Genomic DNA, 22,723 nt, shown 5'->3' on the forward strand with positions numbered 1-22,723 from the left:
TTCTGCCACAGATATTCTCTAGTGTATGACGTAGGACACTAGAAAGAGCCTTCTTGGTACACAGATATACACATTCAGTCTGAAAGTCAAAAAGATTTAAAGATACTATTCTGTCCTAATCCAAAGGGATGAAAAGCTGATGAACAAATGCACCATCCTGTTAATCCTTGGGTGAAAATTCTGACAGATATTCTAGCCACTTTGCCCAACTCAGTAATGCCCCTTGTCGTGCCTTTTCATCCTACTCTGTTTCACTGGTGCTAGTTTTGAACTCCGGCTTTCTGGGATTATCTCCTAAATAAACTAGTTGCAACTCAATTCCTAATCTCTAATTTTGCTTTGATGGGGAGCCCAGCCTTAACCAGAGGGCATACATGGCCAAACTCTTTGCTTAAAGAGAATTCCAACCTAGCTCCCTATGAAAGGAACGGACCATTCCTCCACCGAGATACAGCTGTCACTGTCATAAAATTTAGCATAAACAAATACACCATCAAATGCCCTGCTATAAAATGTAACATCTAGCAATTATGTACTAAAGGATTTAAGGTGACATCATTCATTACAGTATTGAATGATTCTCCTGGTTGGATGGGAATTTAGTGTTAAGTAGCTATAAAAGCTGTCAAAGGCAAATGTTATTGAAACAAACATTAGCAACTTATGACTACAACCTGGAGCATCCTGACCGTAACTACTATTTCTCTATTATGGAACCATTAGAACCAATATAGGTTGTATCCAAGATAATTAGGAAAATAATTTACTTGAAATTTTATACTTATGGATGGAAGAGACTGGGGCATAATCATTATCATTTTCACTTTCTTTGTAAAGCTTTATTGTTGTTTTTCACAACCTATTCCTAAATAGAGACAGAGGAGGGGTAGGGAATTTAGTAATCAGTCTTCTCAGGGAAAATAAGCAATGTTCTTCCATGAGTCAAATTAAATATTTTGAGGAAGAAAACATTTTAAGTGGCAAAAGTAGGTATTATTAAGGGTAATATCAAGTATGCAGTCACAGAGTGAAAATCTTAACCAAGAATTTAAAAATAAATTCCACAGTCTTACTTTAAAAATAGGCATTTACACGTTTTTATTTTTTTGGAGAGGATAATATGCATTTGATATTATGATTCTCCCAAGTTAGTGCAATGGCATTTTGTTACCTTTACTAAATTATAAGGTGGTTTAAAGATGTAGGCACATATCTGGTAAAAATTGAGTATTAACTATTAAATATCATCCCTGAGAACTCAGGATTGAATTTCAACTTTCCTCCTGGGGTAATTTTAACTCATTATTTCCTATACTCTTCAAAGACTTGTGATCTATATAAATATCCACTTTATTGATCAGGAGTCTCATTGCATACAATGAGGCATTCTACAGTTATTAGAAACTTAGAACATACCCTGAAGTTGCAAAGATAATCTCATTGCTTCTGATTAAGAATGTGTTAATGCACTGTTGCTCAAGAACCATCAAAATTTCTTAAATTACATTTTAACTATATTATTTTTTATTTAAAAAGTGTAGCATGAGCTGAGTATTTGTCATTTAATTTGTAAATTCATGAAGAAAGATGACTTCATAAGTCTCTGAGTCATTAACAATTAATCAGATTTATTCAATATAACAATCAAATGACTGGGAAGAAATGTTGAATTTTATGAAGCCCTACACATTTCTCTCTTTTGACGCTGTAAATTATGTTATTTCCAAAATCAAACTCAGTGAGTGGTAACTTAAAAAAAATTCATGTTTGGATCCAAAAGAGGGATTATAGTATCTCACATACATTCTTATTTAAGCAATACAGTATATATTTAGATTCAATAAATCTTCCTAATATTTGACTACATATTTATTTTCTAACAGAAATGAGTGTTGATAAAATTCATCAGTCAATAACAGCCAAGAGTAACTTCCTTACATAAGAAGTCATGGAACATACACTTTCATGTTCAGGATAAAAATCACACAAGTATGTCATTGACTCCCCTGAACCCGCCATTCCATGACAGGACAGAGAAAGGACTGCCATCAGATGAATGGCATCTGGGCCATGGTATTTCAGGTTTGTATTTTAATTATTCCATAAAGCGAGCCCTCCACTGAACGCCTCGCCAGAGCACCCAGCCAAATCAAATCAGCGAAGTTGGTGTTGAAACGCCAACTCGCCACCAGATGGCAGCAATGCTTTTATGAATAATGCAGCATTATGTGCAGTCCATCTAAGATTTTCTGTTAATAATAGAACAATCCTTACTTTAGTAAAAGATTTGTTCGTAATGAGGCCAGCCATTTTTTTTTCATGTCACTAGTTATATTTTGCGGGATCTATTTTCTTTCTAGAATTACAGCCCCCCAAAATATTTATTTTCTTACACATTAAACATTAAATTGCTGTCGAATTTCATTTTGATGTCGTGGTAGAAAATGCCTGTGGCTTGAAACAAATATTTTCCTTTCTGATGGACAAATAACATCTGTGGTTGTAAATGTTCCAGTGTAGCTGTCAAAAGAGAAGGGTTTCACATAATTTCCTGCCACCCTCATCAGTACATCTTACACATCAAAAGGGCGTACTCGAAACCACCCTTTGCGTGATTTGATTTAAAATCTATCACAGATCTCAAATATCAGAAACTTGTATTCTACATGATCATGGGTGTGAGAAAAAGAAGCATTGTTCAAATTCAAGTTTTTAAAAATCCCCTCAAATTATCAAGGTCTATATTACTTGGGAAGAGAATCCTCAATATCAGTGTTTCTTTCCCTTTTTGAGCTGTTTGCACCATTTGTTAATTTTCCCACTGTAAATTTTTTTGGTTTGCACATGTTCACCAAGGAAGTCAGACTTAGAATTTCTCCTAGTGCTGGAAATAAAATGTTAGGCAAACTGGTGGGATGAAGGCCAAGGATGAAGGCCAAGCTTTCTACTAAAAAAAAAATTCATCTAAACCTTCCTTAAAAGTGAATGCCCCTTCCTTGTTCAAATCACCGCATACTGATCTGTTATCTGAAAACAGTTTAAACAGCTTCCTTCCTGATTCCTCCCAGGCATCAGGCATTTCATTTCATCCTTTCACTTAGGTCATCTCTCAACATCCTGTTTTGTTAAGATAAAAGAGCAGCCTCCTCTCTTCTTTAAATACCGAAACTCTTTAACTGTCCTGGAGTGTTCATAGCTTCGGTTTTGAATATTTGTTTTCTACTAAATTTTTAGTAGCATATTTACCTCATATATATAGAGACTGCATAGACTCTACAAGTGGCTTCTCCAGTTCTCTATGAACACTGGCATTTTCTTTCATTTTAACCTTGGTTAATTTTTGTCCTTGTGTACATTTCAAACCTTTGTTTATGGATGCTTGCTTTGTTATTTTCCTATATTGCTTTAAATACAGCTCTGAGGTTTGAGAGTTCTGCTCACCACTGCCCAGATTTTTCTCCTGCTCAGTGGCTTATGGTATATAAATGCTGTGAATATATATTCTCTTGCCTTCAGATCCAGCCTCATTATCTTATGTTTCTAAAAATTGAATGACATCAACTATTTATCTGCCAGTGATCCTGTACGATCCAAAAGCACTCAATTTTATTTCACCCTGTGTCATCCTTATGGACAAGCTATAAAATATGATACCACCCACTGACCCCATCTATTATGTACCAACTTCAGGGATTAAATCCTTCCTTCTTCCGGAAGAAGTCTGCTTGCTATTTAAAAAAAAAAAGAAAAGAAAACAAACCCATATTCATCATGAAACAAATATCGCTTCTCTCCTTTAAAATACAAAATAAAAACTTTGAAACAGATATAAAAAGGGAATCAGTTGGTTTGAATGTTGTCTTGCTAGGATCAATGTAATCTTTTGTACTTAACAAGGTGAAAATTACAAGTGGAAAAACAGTAACGCTTAATGATTCTGATTTGATACCATGAAATCCCTCATTGGCACTGGTGGCTTTTGCTCAGGTGGGTATCATGAAGTCCTAGGTTTGATTCCACGTAACTCAGTTAGCCACACTCTGGTTCTGTGATCATGGGGACCTGCATTGTTAGCCCATGTAAGGATCAGTGACCAACACACCAGTCGGACCAAAACATTAAGAAACAGAGCACGTTTCATAAGAGGAGGGGATGTAAATCATGATGTCAACAAATGAAGAACAGCATGTTGCATTTAGCTTGGTGTCAAACTAAACTCTAGAATTTATTCCAAATGGACAACTCTTATCTTTGAGCAGATGGAGCCAGCCCCTTAGGTAATACACACCTATCCTTTTGCTAAAACATTAGAAGTATAACAAGCCACACTGACGTTTTCTTTTTCTTTTTTTTAAATTTTGACTAATTTTATTTTATTTTGGAACCTTAAAATCTTGGTTCTCTTGCTTAATTTTGGACTGAAACTTACTAGTGTGGCTATTGTCAATCTTTACTCTCAACCAGTAGCATTCTACTCTGATGATAGCTTAAAAACAAATGAAGAAAGTGTGATAGCATTGTACCCGCTGATAGTATAACACAGAAGCTGTGCAAATGAGTCCATATCTTAGACTACCAAGCCTCATGGCATAACCAGTCAACATAAGCTTCCTATTATTTTCTTTGATGACACACTCACATTATTAGTATTTTAACTCTATACTTTAGATTATATCTGTTTTTTTTTCCAGACATATTTATTATTTCTGAAAAGATGAATCAGAAAAAACAAAACAAAACAAAAAAAACAGACAGTGGTTCCCAAGTAGCACGGGCTGAACAAATAGTTGTGTTTTTCATTTGAGGGATTTACTTGCTATCCATGGACTTCTTTCTATTTCTCTTTTCATCAGTCAGGTTGTTAACTCTGAGTCTCACCTTGAGGTCTTGCAATCTTTATTTCCTGCCTCCAGACTCTCTCCTTTGCAGTGAAATTTACACACTCCTATATGCTAATATTCTTAAATCAAGTCCCCAATTATGAAAAATTATCTCATTGCATTCATCAAAATTCTTCTGTGCAATCCCACTGGCAAAAATGAAGTCAAAATCATAAAAATAATTCGCTCTTCCCCTTCAATCAGGGAAAAAAAATGTCCTGGTATCTCATCAGCAGAATAAAAAGATTTACTATTGTCTCTTATTTGGGGGCATAGTTGTTGCACTTGTTTCTAAGTTCCCTTTTTCAAGATCCTCTTAGTAACTTGGTAGAGGCTTTTCAGCCAAAATGCTTTTCTTAAAGTGTTAACTGGGATATGACATTAATTAAATAATTTGCATTGATTAAATATTACATTAACTATACTCTTTGTTTATAGACTAGGATACTAAAAATAATCTCAGTTTGAGAACACGTATTCTTAGACAATGAATGAAGAGATTTTCAGTGGTGCATTTCACCTTCTCCTGGTTAAGTTCACAAGGCAGTACAGAGAATATGTGCGCAGCAGAGACCCTGAATCGTATTTCAGAGAGACCTACCTCTCCTACCCATATTCTTCCCAAATCCACATCTGGAACTGTTCTCAATGCACTGTGAGATGATGTGGTTAGATGATGAATTCAACCCAATCTTATTTATCTTAAAAATCAATCTTCTGAAGTTGCTTTCAAATACAGGACTGCTTCATTTTAACCTTAACACAGACAGGAGGCAGGTGAGTTAAAGTTTATCTCTTATTTCTTTGGTGTGACAAGCTGTAAGCTGAAGGAGGGATCCTACCCTGGGTTCTACTTAAAGTTACAACTGACAGCACCAAAACTGGAACACACGTCCCTAGACTCCTGTGTTCTCTCCCCTGCACCTTCTGAATGATGGATGAATATCTAATAGGTAGATAAAATGATTGGGGACAAGCAAGAAAGGGAAAAAAACTGTATGAGACATTAAGGCTGCTCTTACTCTGGTTTATTTTTAATGCCATGCCTTTTAAGATACTGTGAGTAATTCTCTAAAGTGAAACCAGCTTTACTCGAAATCTAATGCATATATGAATGTGAAGAATCATCCTTTTGCATTTAGTCTAACTACAAGCATTGAAAAATGAAAGAGAAAATTGGTAAAAGCTCAGATTTATTTTAAACCATCAGTTTTAACAGAAGGAAATGGATAAAAGCAAAATACCAGTAGTTTTCCTTTTGGCTTAAAATGACATTTTCCAAGATATTATTAAATTATCTTTGCATTAATAAACTTAAGTAGTACTTAAAGATTTTAAGCTAAGACATATTCAGATCAGGAAGAGCAATCAAATTATGTTTAAATGTAAAGCATATCCATGGACAATATTACATGAATATGTTGAATATACATTATAGCCAGAAGACTCCATCCAAAGTCACAGAAGAAATACAACTAATGATAAATCTATTCCGAGATTTACTTCTAGGGACAGAACCTGCTCCCTTGAGATATTTTTATACATTAAAAAAAGAATCTCAGATCCAAGAAATTTGATCATGATTTTTGTTGAGGTAATAAACTGGTGGTAGAAGGGGGGGAAAAACAGACTTTCATCTTGAGTCATTTAATTTTTTCTGTCTTAAAAGCAGGCAATTGATAAAGTTTTAATCGGTCATAATTCATTAAGAGTAAAAATATCTTATTTAAAACATGTAATGTGTAGATGAGCCTGTTACATGTTTATGGGTGCATTTATTTTTAATTTTATTTGAAAGGCAACTGAGAAAAACTGAGACCTAGTCACTTCTAGCTCCAAGAAAAGGTTTAATTATTTCAAATGAGTAATCACCTACTGGTGTAATGAAAAGGACCAAGAAAACAGTATATTTCCTATTCTTTACCCTCATTTTAAAAAGTGACTGGAGTTGACACTCAGAAATCATCTTGGAGTACAGAGCCTATAATAGTGGACACAATTTCTTAAAAAAAAAAATTATGACAGTGAATTTTATGTTTTTATTAAAAATTCAATTTTAGCCTTAATAGTAACCATAGCGCTGGTTAAAAGGTATATCCAGTCTTGTGGTTTAAAAAACCAGTATAGGATATAGTCTCTACATTTGTATATTCTTTGGGGAGGCAAAATTAATTTACATGACAGGATTAAAGAATATTCTAGTACTGAATTAAAAGGCATTGGATTAATTACAGTGCTTGGGACCATCATATTTAACAAGGGGGCAGCTCCTTAGAGGTTGGGAATGTTTTAGAGGCGAATTATCTAATTATTTGAGAGCAATATCGTGAACTCCTTTGTCCCAGACTTTACAAACCTTTAGCTCAGAGAGTTGTATGTTCAAAAGAAGGAAGGAAATCTGAGTGAAAATTTTCCTTCTACTTTGAAACAAGAAGATATCAGAAGTTTAAAAATTACTTATTGTTATAAATTGTTTTGCAACCATTTTCCCAACTGAATGTTCTGTTAAAAAGCTTTGTAAATGCTTGATGTACCCGTGAGGAAAGAGAAGAAGGTGAAGAAGCACCACTCATGTTACAGATGCCGCCTGACAACACTGCCATCCTTTCACATGGTTTTATTTAGTTATTACAACTCCCTCTCTGTAAATGACATTTAGGATTATTTAAGATTATGTTGTAATCCTTTTAATCCTCAGTGCTTTAAATTTCAGGCTAAATACCAAAGAGCAAACTAGCACTTAGCAGGAATGTTTAAAACATGTGATTTGAACATAAATCTTTTTATTCATTCTTTCCCTGATGAAGACCTAGTGTTGCTCTTAACTAAGAAAACTTGTACCACAGTTCATTTCAAATCATTCAGTTGCTAAATGCTTTCTCAAGCTACATCAGATTTGCGACGGTCCTTGACAATTATGCTAAACGAAGAATTGAACAAAAGTTAGAAGCATTGAACATTTACTACTTTAGTTTAGAATATGTATGACCTTTTTTTTTTAATAAGTGCAATACGTCTTTCAGTGTTAGTGTGTGAGAAGAACAAGTGTATGGGAAGAATCACTCTATTTCCTAATGTCAAGCTATTAGATGTGGATTTACACATTGACGTATACATCATATATGCATACATCTATATACAATTATACTTTTTAAATACATTATGATTTGTCTAAGTATGCTTTATAACAGAAGTTGTTAATAATTAAAAAATATGTTATGTATTATTAAAGTCAATTAGGAAAAACTGTTCTATTATAAAATAGGCAGATGTTCTTGAACTCAGCCAGTGAGCATCATTGTGATTTACTAAGAGTAGCTGAATAAGAAATCTAATTAATTAATGCTGTCACAGTTATGCTATCATGTACCAATCAAATAAGAATGAATCTATATCAAGAGTTTTTAATAAGACTATGAAAAGAATCTGACTTTTAATACAAAGAAGGAAATGAACAACTCAAATGTCCAAATGACATATACGAAGGAAACAGATGAAATCCTTCCATTCTTTGTGTCACAAATGTTTGCTTTTGAGTCTTTCAAGCATATCTTAGGCATGTGATTTTTTGTTTGCTTTTCTCTTCATTTTAAGTTCATCTTCTCTAGAGACATCGTAATTATGTGCCATATAATTGCTAATCCATCAACTTTTTCATGACAGATTTCAAATTTTAAATTATTTCTAATTTTGCTCTTCTTTGATTTTTCTTGAACCAAAAATCTCAATAGTCATTAGATATCTGTAATCTATAATTCATAGACTGAGATTGAACACCATGCCTAATTCAAACTTGGAATTCTAAAGCTATTTCTGATGTAGCACATCAGCTAAAGCTGTGATGGTCTTTTTCAGTCAGGAAGAAATGCTTCATTATTCTGTAGGTAATGAAACCCTTGTACACACACACTCACACACCCAACAATACCTTAGTACCATGTTTTTGAGATATAATCATGTTTATTCTGATCATTTGAGAGTTATACCAGCTAATGTACCTAATCAAATATTGATGCAAGTCATCTAGATTTAGCTCTCTGGCAAATCCTTTCTGATGTTTTTTCATTAACAACTATAAAAGCTATTTATATTGTTCCTCTCAAAAGACTTACTTTCATGGGTTGCCACTATGGATAGGAATTAGTAAATTTTACCTAAGCTTATGTGTTTAGGTGATGAAAAGATTTCAGCATGACAAGAAAACCACATGATTCAGCCTAAAAAGAATGAAGCAGGAAATGAAATCTTAATCTTTCTTTAGTTTTATTATTCACAACATCCTTATCATTACTTCTTGTTTTTCTAAACTAAAGGGTACAAGACAGAAACCGGTAACCTAGGCGTAAGAAAACCGAAGTCCCCTGAACTACTCAGGTACCTTACAGACAAAACTAGCTGGTAAGATTTTCCCCTCTGGAAAACTAATACAATGAGAATAGTTTTAATATTTTTGGAAGTATCTACATTCAGAAATATGAAAAATGAGTAAAATATTATAACAGAGGTAGCTAGTCACACTCAGAAAATGTTAGGATGATGCATATTATCAGTACAGGTGGTTTAAATATATATCTATACATATTACATTCATAGCTTTGTAAAATTATACTTGGATATTTTTCTTCTATATTCACAGCCTGTATACATCATTCATATTTGAGTATCATCCTCATTTGTGAACTAATGTAACTATAAGGTTAACAGAAGAAACTAAAAAAGTCGTCCTTAATTCAACTCTGACGGTTTGTTTCTATTATCTAGGAATTATGTCAATATCAAATTTTAACATCTTTATTTTGCAACATTGGTAATTAGGATGCTAAACTAACAACACATAATAAAACTAAACCCCTTAATTCACCTTATCCAGTTCAGAACTAGCCATACTAATTATTTATGTTGTCATAGAGGCTAGGATTATAACACCAAATTTTCTTACTTACAGCAGAATTAAAAAAGCAAGAAATTGGGAGAGAGAATATACCACTGATCCACAATTCCTCACTTCAAAGCACAATTTAATTTTACTTCTTGATTCTGTAAATTCACCTTCTAATCACTTTTGGTTTTAGTCCTTTGATTTCTTGGCAAATATTTTTAGTTTTCTATATTTTATTCCTTTTTTTTTTCTTCTTTCCTTCCTTCTTTCCTTCTTCCTCTTCTTTGGGTTAAAACAAAAACAAAAGCAAAAACTCTACCCTATGAAAATGAACGCCTAAACAGAATTCAACTATAATCAGAAAAAATAAGTTATTCCATAATATGTTGAAAGTGTTTTTTTTTGCTTTTTCGTTTTTTTAATTACTATGAGTCCAAATTATTTGGCTAGACCTGATTAAGCATCTGAAAAATGCAAAAACAAACTGGACATCAGGTTCTTCTTCCCAATGAGAGATCAGATAAGAAATGTCACCTACCTATTCTTCTATAAGACCCTATACATTAATTTTAGTGATGCATTTAAGAATAGAGTTGATTTTTCTTTAAGGGCTAAAATGGTCTTAGAATACATTTAATACAATAATTATAATGATTTAGTTCCTACTAAATGATGTAAATTCTAAAACAAACCTATAAAGTTCTGGGTTACTTTGGATATCTAAAAATAAATTAAATGTCATATAAATACAGAAAAAAGATCAACTTCTGTAATCTGAAGTTATTAATTGCCAAAGGGATTTTAGTAAAATCATACATGAAATATTGTTTTCCCATTTCCTTTCTTTGAAGGATTTCATCTGGTTCTTTCCATTCAAAGCAGCATGATTGAAATATCAATCAGTTATTTTTTCAAAAAAATTAATTATATAATTTGAAAACACTGATTTCTATAACTGTTCAGCTCTCTCCATCCCCCAAGTTGCACTGGTAAATATAATTTATGACTGGAAGGCAGGAATGGCAGTGAATGCAAATAGTTTATCATAATTAGTGAATCTTAGTTTGTTTATTTCTGAAAATCCTACACTAAATCTATGTAAGCCAAGCATTCTAGGTTTGAATCCCAAGCAGCTATCAAATACACTGTAAAAGTCAATGACTTTTGGGTATATAATTAATCACCATACAATAAACATTTTGTGTTTAGATAGCAACCAGTCACCAGGGAAAAACAACAAACAACCAAAATTTGACAGGAAGAGAAGCCAGTTTTTCACAATGACCTCTGCACAGCTAGTTCAAGCTCATGAAAACATCTTAACAAGGTAGTCTTGTTTTGATTACCCAGGAGAGCTAAGATTTAGAAAGAATAGGAACAATTTGAATCTATGTAACATTCTTACCTGAAAGACATTCTTTCTGCTTGATTTTTCCTTGGCCCACTCAATATGTGCCCCACACAAATCCACACTTTCTGGTTTGTTCCCAGTTTTCTGTAAACAAAAATGTAATAAGAAGAAAAAGCACACAACACTGGTGATGCATGTCAGAAAAAATAAGTTATTGATTTAATAGCTATATATTAATGGCATAAAGGCTTTCTTCTTTCTCTTTTCCAGTTTCAAATAGATATTCTCACACTCATGTTCACTGCAGCATTATTTACAATAGCCAAGACATGGAAATGATGTGTCTGTCAACCTATCAATGGATAAATGTATAAAGAAAATGTTTATATATATATATATATATATACATATAAAATATTGTTGCTTTGTTGTCTAGTGGCTAAATCATATCTGACTCTTTTGTGATCCTGTGGACTGTAGCCTACCAGGCTCCTCTGTCCATGTGATTTCCCAGGCAAGAATACTGGATTGGGTTGCCATTTCCTTCTCCAGGGGACCTTCCCCACCCAGAGATCAAACTCATGTTTGGCAGGCGGATTCATTACCACTGAGCCACCAGGGAAGCCCATATATAATATATGTGTATGTAAGTCAGTTACGGTAAGACAAATTCTTCTTGATCTCAGATACATGCAGAGTCTGAAAGTCTAACTCATAGAAACAGGGTGGTTACCATGCACTGGGGTAATGGGAATAAATTTGCTAAAGGGTACAAATTTTCAGTTATAAGATGAATAAGTTCTGGGGATCAAATATACAGCATGATGACTGTAAATTACTAAAGAGAATAGATCTTAAAATTTATAACCACACATACACACACACAGAAAGGTAACTATGTGAGGTAATGAATATTTTTAGTAGCTAATCTTAGTGTGACAATAATTTCACAATGTACATGTATATCAAACCACCACACAATACACCTTAAATTTACACAATATTATTTGTCAATTATATCTCAAGAAAGCTAAAAAAAGGAAAAAATCATAAATTTAAAAGATCAATTGTATGGCTTTTAAGAATTCACTTTTCTGTCTTTTAAGACTATACACATAAGTGTAATATATATTCATACATTTGTATTTAGTCAATTTAATTTAGATCAAATAGATTATGGCATGTGCTTCCTTTTACACAGTACAATGTGGGTGTTACTTAAATGCTGTTTTTACCTCAGTAATTCATAATAATCAATTAATGGGAATGTCCTCTATATTTGTCTCTTCATATTTTCATTTAGTTCAAGTGCATCATACGTACATAATTTAAATCTGCATAACTCTGAACATTAAAATAAAAACTTACCTGTATGGAAAATTTCTTTACTGTTGTTAAAGAAAGTTATTTAAAGCCACATTTCAAAGATTCCAACTATTTTTATATGTTGTGAGCTGGAACTCCAGGTTTTCCTAGAGATTAAGTTCCATTTTCTCAAGCCATTTTCAAAAGAATACTTTAAGTTTTTAGTATACAAAGCTTATAATATTTTTATATAATTTTTAACATTATGAACTTAAGGTTAAAACATAAAATTATGAATAAATAGTAAAAAAAATATTATAAGAAATCTATCCACAAGTTTTGCCTCTTACCCACTATGTTCTACTAGTTTACAGTAAATAAATTATTTTTCAGAACAAGCCAGAAATAAGTAGTTTTTAATAGTAAAATTTGAGATTTTCTTGAGTTTTGGCACCTCAATAAAAATTTTTTGGAAACATTGTACAGGCCAAGCACAGCTCTCCTTCAGGATAAATTCAGTTGGCAAAGCATCAGTTGACAGCGTATCTTTCTTTTGTTATTTGGAGGTTAATTCCATGGAAAACTAATCAAGATGAGCACGGCTCTTATGAATGCTTCAGACAGTGAAATACTTTTACTATTTTCCCATACTCCACAACCCAGGTGATCACTGCTGTGGAAAATCTTAAAGTATGATAATGATGTTTATTGTCAAGTGATTTATGACATAGAGAAATTAAGAGCAATCCGTTTCTACAGTTACTTGAATTATGGGACACTCAGAACCAATAGAAATAATCATCAATAAGCATATGTAAGAAAAAAGACTATCTGTCCCACATAATGCAATCAGGAATAAAAAATGAAAAGATTTTACATAAGAAGCACTTTTTATGGGCCAAACATTTCTCTATGTGTTTTATGGCTATTAATTCTTATTGCACCTGTATGAAGTAAGTACTATTATTATTATCATATTACAGGTAAGAAAATGTGTCAGAGTGGTTTGGTAAGCTTTACCAAGGTAACACATGTAGGAAAGGAGGAGTCAGTATTTGAGTGTTAGCAGCGCCCCTTCAGTCTGTTTTTATCTACTATGTTGTTCTTGAAAATTGAATATACAGTGTGATCATATTCATGTTAAAACATGAAACATTTAGGGAAAAGAGAGGCTTTTCTCACTAGACTAGTACAGACATATTGATCTTGTTTCTGTCTTTCTCTGTTAAACTTGATCTTCCCACTGGGCTTTTACACCACCTGTTTACCTGGAATACCTCCCAATCTTCACATGGCCGACTCCTTCTCCATCAGATCCTAGCTAAATGTCACCTTGTCAGAAGTCTTTTCTCTGACTGTCGTATATAAAATAGTGGCATCCCAATATTACTGATAACTCTCTACCTATTTTTTTTCTATTTTCATGATTTTAATTTTATTTTATTTTTAAACTTTACATAACTGTATTAGTTTTGCCAAATATCAAAATGAATCCGCCACAGGTATACATGTGTTCCCCATCCTGAACCCTCCACCCTCCTCCCTCCCCATACCATCCCTCTGGGTCGTCCCAGTGCCCTAGCCCCAAGCATCCAGTATCGTGCATCGAACCTGGACTGGCAACTCGTTTCATACAAGATATTTTACATGTTTCAATGCCATTCTCCCAAATCTTCCCACCCTCTCCCTCTCCCACAGAGTCCATAAGACTGTTCTATACATCAGTGTCTCTTTTGCTGTCTGGTACACAGGGTTATTGTTACCATCTTTCTAAATTCCATATATATGTGTTAGTATTAATTTCACCATAGATCTCTTCCTAGTTGAATTAATATACATAGTTTTATGCTGTCTGTTTTTCTCCCACTAGAATTTAATTCCCTGAGCTGGGAACTTGCTTGCCTTTTCCTCCACTATTTTTCCAATGTATGGAACCACGTCTGGTAACTAACTGTTGTTCAATGAATATTTACTAAATTAATAAATGAAAATACCAAGGTGCAATTAAGGTTTATGCTTTGGAAGGAAGGTTTGGGCGTTTTAAAATTTCCAATTTTATACCAGTTAGGGCTTATGTTTGGTTTACTGGTTAAGCAGTCTTTGTTTTGTGAGTTTTTGCTTTGCTTGCTCTGTCCATTACTCTTAGTCACCTCCTAGTGCTCACTCATATGACTTTGACCCATATCTTATGTTCTTCATGAGCTCACTGCTTCACCTTTTCTCCATGGTTAATAATCTTCATTCTGACTTTTGCTTAACAAATCCCGCTTTCTGAGTCATTCTTACTCCCACCCTGTCATGCTTGGTTTAGAGGTTACTGAAATCTGCAGACCTTTTGGTGTTCTCCCCGTGTCAAGCCCTGGATTTCACTTCCTTTCATGTCCATATCTGTGTCCTGATTCAGCAGGCAATTCAACCTGCCCCTCTCTCTCCATCATTTGATGATTCACTCCACTCTCTCATCCACGTTTTCTTCTTCTACAATCCCCTTCATATTCCTCAAATTTATGGAAATGACTTGACTACTCAATATAGTAACATTGCAAACAATGGCCATCTACTTAAGCTGGGCTTTTGACTCTATGCAGAGACACTTTCATCACTATCATTGTGATAAGGACATTTAACATACCCCTGAAATCATTGCCAAGACTAATGTTATGAGTGCTTTGCAGAATTTTTATGTGCTCCTAGTCAGTTTCTATTTTTTGAATGGCACCTCTCTTACAAAGCTGTACCTTTTTCAAGTTATCCCACCAAATGGCTTACTCATAATTCACAGAGGTCATAGAGCCCTTGTGCTAGAACATTCACCATTCTCCCCACTTTCATAGTTAGTCTGTCTAATCAAAATGAACAAACAGAATATATTCTATATGTCTTCCCTCTGAAAGTTTTATATCAACTTCTTTATTTCCTTACAACAATCTTATGAAGTTAACGCCATGGCCTTTAATTGACATGTGAAGAAACTGAGGCAGAGAGTGGTTAAGTTTATTGCATTAGCTCATACACTTAATAAGGGCCTCAGCTGAGATATGGATTCATTTTTATCTGACTCCAAATCCCAAGTCCTTGAACACTGCCTCCCCTCCATACCTATCCTTTTCTCCTACTAGGCCACCTAACATCCTTTTTAGGTCTAAAAATGAGAATTAACACATTCTATTTCTTCCTTGTTTCCTCATTTCCTACTTTGATTTCTGGATTCCAGACTTCTCAACCTGGGTCTATGACTTTTGTCCCTATGTCTAATGAAGTCCCATGTCTGAGCATGACAGTGACATCTATGAGCATCAAAAGCACCTGGTCTGTCTGCCATATAGTGCACGAACAACTCATAAGGCACGTCCTGCTTTTCCTCAGGGGAAGAGATGCTCATTCTTCATCCCAAGGGTTTTCCTCGGCAGTTTTTATTTCCATCCGATTACATCCCTTATTTTCTCTCAAGTAGATTATATCCTTTAGCCTATAATCACACTGAGGTCACTTTTGCTTAAAACACAAAAAAAAACAGAAGAAAGCAAGCACTGAGCCACAACTTCACAGTTTCTCAGCCTCACCCATTTCCTTCTGTGATGAACAGGATTCTTCAGAGTTTCCTGTAGTTACGTTCTCTGTTCTTGTTCCATTCTCTTCACAATGTCTTAACCATTAAGGTCAACAGAAACAGTCTGATGCTTTCTCACCTATAAACATTCCAGCTGAACTCTGTAATATGAAATGCTGCTGGCTCTTCTCCTTAAAACTCTTTGTCTCTCAAGCTAAGACATTTTCTCTCCAAATTCTTCACTTTTTATATGTTGCATTCTCTGTTTTTTTTTTTTGTTTGTTTGCTTGTTTTTTTTTTCACTGACTTCACTTCCTCATCCCATTTCTTGGTGGTGGTGATGGTGGTGGTTTAGTTTTTAAGTCATGTCTGACTCTTGTGACCCCAATGAATGTAACCTGCCAGGCTCCTCTGTCCATAGGATTTCCCAGGCAGGAACACTGGAGTGGGCTGCCATTTCCTTCTCCAGGAGATCTTCCCAACTCAAGGACTGAACTTGGGTCTTCAGCATTGCAGTTGGTTTCCTGTATTGCAGGTGGATTCTTTACCAACTGAGCCACCAGGGAAACCCATTTCTCAAATGTTAGTAATCCTTGGTTTATAGTTCTAGACCTTTATTATTTCTCATAGCTTATAAGCGTTCTTTGGGTTTTGTTCTTACCTATGATCTGATCCATCACTTATAAATATGCTAACTTCCCAGTGGTTTCTTGCCCCCAGAACTCTATTTTCTATCATTAGGATGTAGCACAGACAACTCTGTGAAATCACTGTCTTCTCAGAGTTGGCCCCCTTTCTCTATTGCTCATCTTGGCTAATCATTTCTTTACCTCCTTTATTCTCCTTATTTTCTTAATTCTCCACTTTCCATCAACAGCCACAAATTCTAGAACTAGACCACAGTCTCATTCGAGTTCTTATTTTCTCTAATCTGAATTCCTCTCCATGCTGTTTCTTCTGATCACAGGAAAAACCATTTCAATTAATTCTCTGTGTTTTCAATTTTTTTCTAAGATATATATCTCAAAAATAGTTCTTCTAGAAAATTTATTATCTACAGAATAATGTACAAATACCTTAGCAGAGTATACAGGCTTCTTTTCATTATCCTCCAACCACCTTCTCAGTTCCATTCATCCGTCTTTCTTCTATATGCCAGCAATGCTGAAGTTTCCAAAATGCAACATCCTTTCACAACTCTCTATATGGGGATCTGAGTATACATGCACCCCTTTTCATCTGGGACACATTTATGTCTCTCTTCAACCACTTTCCTTGCCCGCCATCTGCCATAATCTTGCTCCGTTTCATGATGTAACTCCAAAATAACCTACATGAGGCTCTCCTTCACCTCTGTAGACACAGTCACTCACTCCTTCTCACCATTTTCCCTACTCTGAAACACACTTTTTTTGACAATTTGTTTTGTTATCCACACATTACAACTGCTTTCTGACGTGTCTCTTTCCTCCAGTTATACAATCAGAACAAGTTGGATTTGTCTTATAAATCTTTATTTTCCTAAAATCTAGCAAAGTGGCCCCAAATAAGCCCTAAACAGAAACCCGTTAACTGCTCAATCAATTTATGAACTGGAAACCTGCAACAGAAAATTTCCAGATTCATTCCAATATATTAATAAATAAAATTAAAAATACACCTCAGATTTATAGTTTATAAAATGAGAAATACTTGACATAAAAATCACAATAATCTCATTTATACTGACCTTTAATAGGAACTAATATTATAGCAAAATTGAAGCAAATGATAGAGATTTTGGGCTAAATTTTAAAGTATGCCAGAAAAAGCTAAAGAGATTTTGGTAAAAGTCTAGCAAATAAAAATATCCACCTCAAGAAAAGAAAACTAAGTAAATGAAGGGCTATATAAAAATGATCCTAATCAATCATTCATTTTTACAAATTTAAAGCAAAAAGACCCAGGCTTGGAGAACAACTTTAGGGAGTAGGCTTTATTAGAGGGGGAAATTATCAGTCTTGCTAAATATTGGAATAAGTTGTTCAGAAAAGCTGCAGAATTTATTTGGAAGACAATCAAGATTTTATTCAAGAAGCCTGAAATTAAAGAATCCTTTAATAGAAAACATTTCTGATTCTACAGCTATAAAACACATGAGAAAGTCTGCTAAACTACATGATGCCAATGTATCACATTGTACGTCATTATAAAAACGCAGTTTTAAAAATGGACTAAATATAAATTTAAGTCTAAACGTGTACATAGATTTATTCTGGGTAAACTTAAAATATAAATGACTGATTTTTTAAATATTTAAATAGAAGTATTTAAAAGTTACTTCTTCTAGACAATAAAACATATAAAAGCTCTTTGCTGGAAAAGGCAAAGTTATTAAAAATTGACCTTAGGTCTTGTCCACTTCTGATTTCTATTATTTCTTAGTACATCTTTACCATTTCCCAATAATAGTGGACAGCATATTCTCTCCATAATATATTTTTCCCTGACTTAGATTAAACACTTGGAATTAAGTTCCCATTTTTCTTTATGGGATATTTGAGGGCTTTTAATGTATATTAAAGAAATATCAAAGGCCAGATGCTCTTTTACTTGATGGCATTTTCCATGATGAAGACTGGGCATGTGTGTGGGCAACAAATCATTGGGCCACTCATTCTCATACCCTTATTACTCGACGTGGTTGAAAAAAAGACAAGGCTCAGATTTTATGAAACAGGTTATTAGCTACCATTTTTTATTTTGGATTAATTGCTGTTCCAGAATATAGACTCAGATTGTCCTTATCAGTTTGAAACATGAAACACCAAATCTGTTTAGAGGAATTAAGTTCTATCACATAACTGGTTTTGTTTCTGGAAAATCAATCATGCAGGAGGATAAAACTCACTTATAAATTCTCATTTTGGCAAAATGATTTAGGAAAGAGTGCTGAATGGCTACCTGATCTTATTAATGTCTAAAGTATGGCTGCTGTCAACATAGAAGTGGATACTTTGATTGTAAGATGTGAGTTTTATGTATATGAATATAAATGGTGTTAATAATAGCTGAAATTGTTTCTCCAGTGAAATTTCTCAGTACAAGACCAAATCAAACCAGATTTTCAGAAAAGCAAAGCCTTGTTAGTGATCTGGAGCACTAGAATGTTATACGTTTGTTTACTTTGTTTGTTGAGGAGAAAGTATTCTCTCCTTTTAAGAACTTATTGTATTTATCCTGAATCAAAATCTTGCAGGAATAAACATAAAAGCTTCCATGTTTGCTGCATGCTTATATTGCCTTACGTTTATATTACATAAAAACTATTTAATGCTGCAATGTGAGTAGTTTGGGCATATTTTGATACCTCCAGCAGCCCCTCAGATTCCCTCCTTAGCCTCTCATTCACTCAGTTGGCCTCAGCTGTCCCTGTAGATGGCCAGTCCTGCTTGGGCCCATACGGTCTCACTTCCTGTGGAAGTCTAGACGCCTTCTTGGAATGCAAGACCCTCTCAGTTGCCAAGGTGCAGATAGATGTTTAGCTCCCTACCACCTCTAGATTTGGATGAAATGCTGCTTTACAGGGGATAGGATCTGACTTTCTGAGTAGTCATAAGGGTATGTCCAGGATATATACAATACAGGGAGTGGAGACTGGGTGATACTCCAGTACTTTGGCCACCTCATGCGAAGAGTTGACTCATTGGAAAAGACTCTGATGCTGGGAGGGATTGGGGGTGGGAGGAGAAGGGGACGACAGAGGATGAGATGGCTGGATGGCATCACTGACTCTATGGACCTGAGTCTGAGTGAACTCCGGGAGTTGGTGATGGACAGGAAGGCATGGCGTGCTGCGATTCATGGGGTCACAAAGAGTCGGACACGACTGAGCAACTGAACTGAACTGAACTGAAGCAAAAAATGGGACGAGATCTGGCTGATAATTCCTTCTCCTACCCCATCCTTTCCTCCTACAGACTGCTTCATGCTCTCTCCAGTTTATTTGCAGCTTCTCTGAAAATCGTGGTGCACCTGCCCAGTAGCCCTCTCCAGTGTCTCTATGAGGCTCTGTGTAGAGTGGTAGGCCAGAATGATAACACATCCTCTTTACCCTTTCCCATCATCTCCCGCCTCGCTTCCTTTTTACTTTCCCTCTGTGTCCTGCGCTCATGCCTCTCAAATAGAAGCATGGGTACTTATTTTTGGCTTTGTTTTCTAGAGAATCAGGACTGAGACAATTGGTTTCTTTCCTATGATGGGGAAAGGTAGCTCTCCACTAAAATGTGTGCAGTGCTTCCTCTTCAAGAGTCTAGACTTTCTTCTGGGAAGTAGCTCAAACAGCCAGAGGCTACATTTTATCTGTCCCCCTTTACATTAACCTTTGGCCATATTACTCATTCTCATCACTGGAATAAGAGTGAAAACAATGTGAGAGGCTTCTGAGCTCACAGCTTTAACACAGCTTGCAGACCTGCCTATGCTGTCTTAACCTTTCTTCAACCGCCACTAGGGGATGACAGAACCGAGAAATGGCACAAGCACCTTGCAGCAGAAAACTGACCAGGAATATTTGTTTTGGCCTATGGTATGAATAAGAATCACTCATACCAAAATCACTCACACCAAAATCACTGCAGATGGTGACTGCAGCAATGAAATTAAAAGACGCTTGCTCCTTGGAAGAAAAGTTATGACCAACGTAGATAGCGTATTAAAAAGCAGAGACATTACTTTGCCAACAAAGATCTGTCTAGTCAAAGCTATGGTTTTTCCAGTAGTCATATATGGATGTGAGAGTTGGACTATAAAGAAAGCTGAGCGCTGAAGAATTGATGCTTTTAAACTGTGGTGTTGGAGAAGGCTCTTGAGAGTCCCTTGGACTGCAAGGAGATCTAACCAGTCCATCCTAAAGGAAACCAGTCCTGAATATTCATTGGGAAGGACTGATGCTGAAACTGAAACTCCAATACTTTGGCCACCTGATGCGAAGAACTGACTCATTTTAAAAGACCCTGATGCTGGGAAAGATTGAAGGCAGGAAGAGAAGGGGACAACAGAGGATGAGATGGCTGGATGGCATCACCGACTCAATGGACATGAGTTTGAGTAAACTCTGGGAGTTGGTGATGGACAGGGAGGCCTGGAGTGCTGCAGTAAATGGGGTCACAAAGAGTAGGACACGACTGAGCAACTGAACTGACTGACTGATGAGTAAGGAATGAAGTTCTGAAGAAATTCTGAATTGTATTTGGACAGTGAGTAGTGTTTTTTTTTTTTAACCTGAAATATCTTTACATTATTGTTAAGAAGATTAAGACAAGGATTTTAATGTATAGTCATTAAATGGCAGTTTTTGTGTTTGAATCTAGTTCTGGTTCCAAAGTCTGTTCTCTTAACCACTATGCTCTATTGCTGTATGTAATAATAATAGTGACAACAATAATAAATATATGTATTATCTTTGCTTTGTGCTAGGCATGCTACATCGATTTCCTCACACAATCTCACAATAGCTCTAGGAAGTAGGTACTCTTATTAACCCCAAACTGAAGTAGAAACATCAAAGATTGTAGCAACAAATAAAATGTGAATCTGGGATTCCTAACCCAGGTGGTCTGACTTAGAGGCTTCTAGTTCTACCTAATATGGTATACTGCTTCCTAGAGCATTTCAATTTAGGAGTGAATTTTAAAGGAAGAATAAATACGTACATTCAGTAAGTTTTAAAATGCACTGTAGAGTAAGTCCAGTTCATCTTAGAGAAATGTAAGCTCTAAATCACATGTATTACATTGACCAAAATGATAAACCACAGAGAGTCAAGCTTCATAATTAAAATAGTTTTCTGAAAGAGCCTAAGGTGAGGTTTATTGGACAGTAAGCTATTATCCATTTATAAAGCATCCTATCAATTTCATAGATTTTTGTGGTTATTAAAAATTATGTAAGATACAGAATTTATTGTGGTTAATGGCCAAATCTTGAGAAAATTATAACCAGAGAACATGGCCTCATTTATAGTAATATCGATCACTTGATTTCATTTTTTCCTTACAGAGTTTGTGTTAATCAGATATTAGAATTCATTTTTCCTTTTCTTTTCTTTCTTTAAGACCCACCTGTCATCCTCTAGATTTTGGACTGTTTTTTTTCTTTTAATTTTTAAATGTATGATGAGACCATATGATAGTGCAATCAACAGCTGTACTAATAATCTGCCCCCAATATAAGCCATGCTGACTTTGCCAGAGCACTATTATTACAAGAATTAAGACATTAGTCACAGATTTTAAATAGCTTTGTTATGCTAAGGTCAGTAGATCTATTGTAGACCTCTGTTTTTATGATTTTTTTTGAGCAGGGATCTGAATAAGGGCTTAACACTCACTTTACAAAGATAAAATAATTCCATATTCATTTTGTACAGAATACTCAATAATTCATGAATAGCTTTCTGATTAAAACTGTTTTCATCTTTTTGCTAAATCACATCATTTTACTCCCATAAATAAGTCCACTTTGTTATTAAAGTCATGCTACAGTGAATGAACATTAAATATATTGCATTATTTAATTAATGCTTATTCTCATTATCTGCATTGGAAGTAAACAATATTAAGAAAAAGTAAACAAATTATTTTAATGAAGCCTTTCATATTACTCTTTTTTTGCTTTCAAGGTTATGGCTGAATGACTGGTCTAAAAACGTTAATAGTTTATTAAATGCCTTGGAAAAGTTTTCCGTCATTAGAAGTAAAATTTGCCAGTGTTTGCCT

General features: G+C 34.7%; 1 protein-coding gene across 3 annotated transcripts in view; it reads right to left on the minus strand.

The window, feature by feature from the left end:
• The window catches only part of ARHGAP15 (Rho GTPase activating protein 15), a 697,929-nt gene that overhangs the window by 538,215 nt on the left and 136,991 nt on the right, over positions 1–22,723 (minus strand). For all 3 annotated transcript variants that reach the window (XM_070799862.1, XM_070799861.1, XM_070799863.1), the window contains one exon: positions 11,165–11,254. In XM_070799862.1, the coding sequence (XP_070655963.1) occupies positions 11,165–11,254 (90 nt within the window). The remainder of the gene's footprint in view (positions 1–11,164; positions 11,255–22,723) is intronic.

The sequence above is a fragment of the Bos indicus genome, chromosome 2 (assembly GCF_029378745.1).
Source record: "Bos indicus isolate NIAB-ARS_2022 breed Sahiwal x Tharparkar chromosome 2, NIAB-ARS_B.indTharparkar_mat_pri_1.0, whole genome shotgun sequence".
Taxonomy (NCBI): Eukaryota; Metazoa; Chordata; class Mammalia; order Artiodactyla; family Bovidae; genus Bos; species Bos indicus.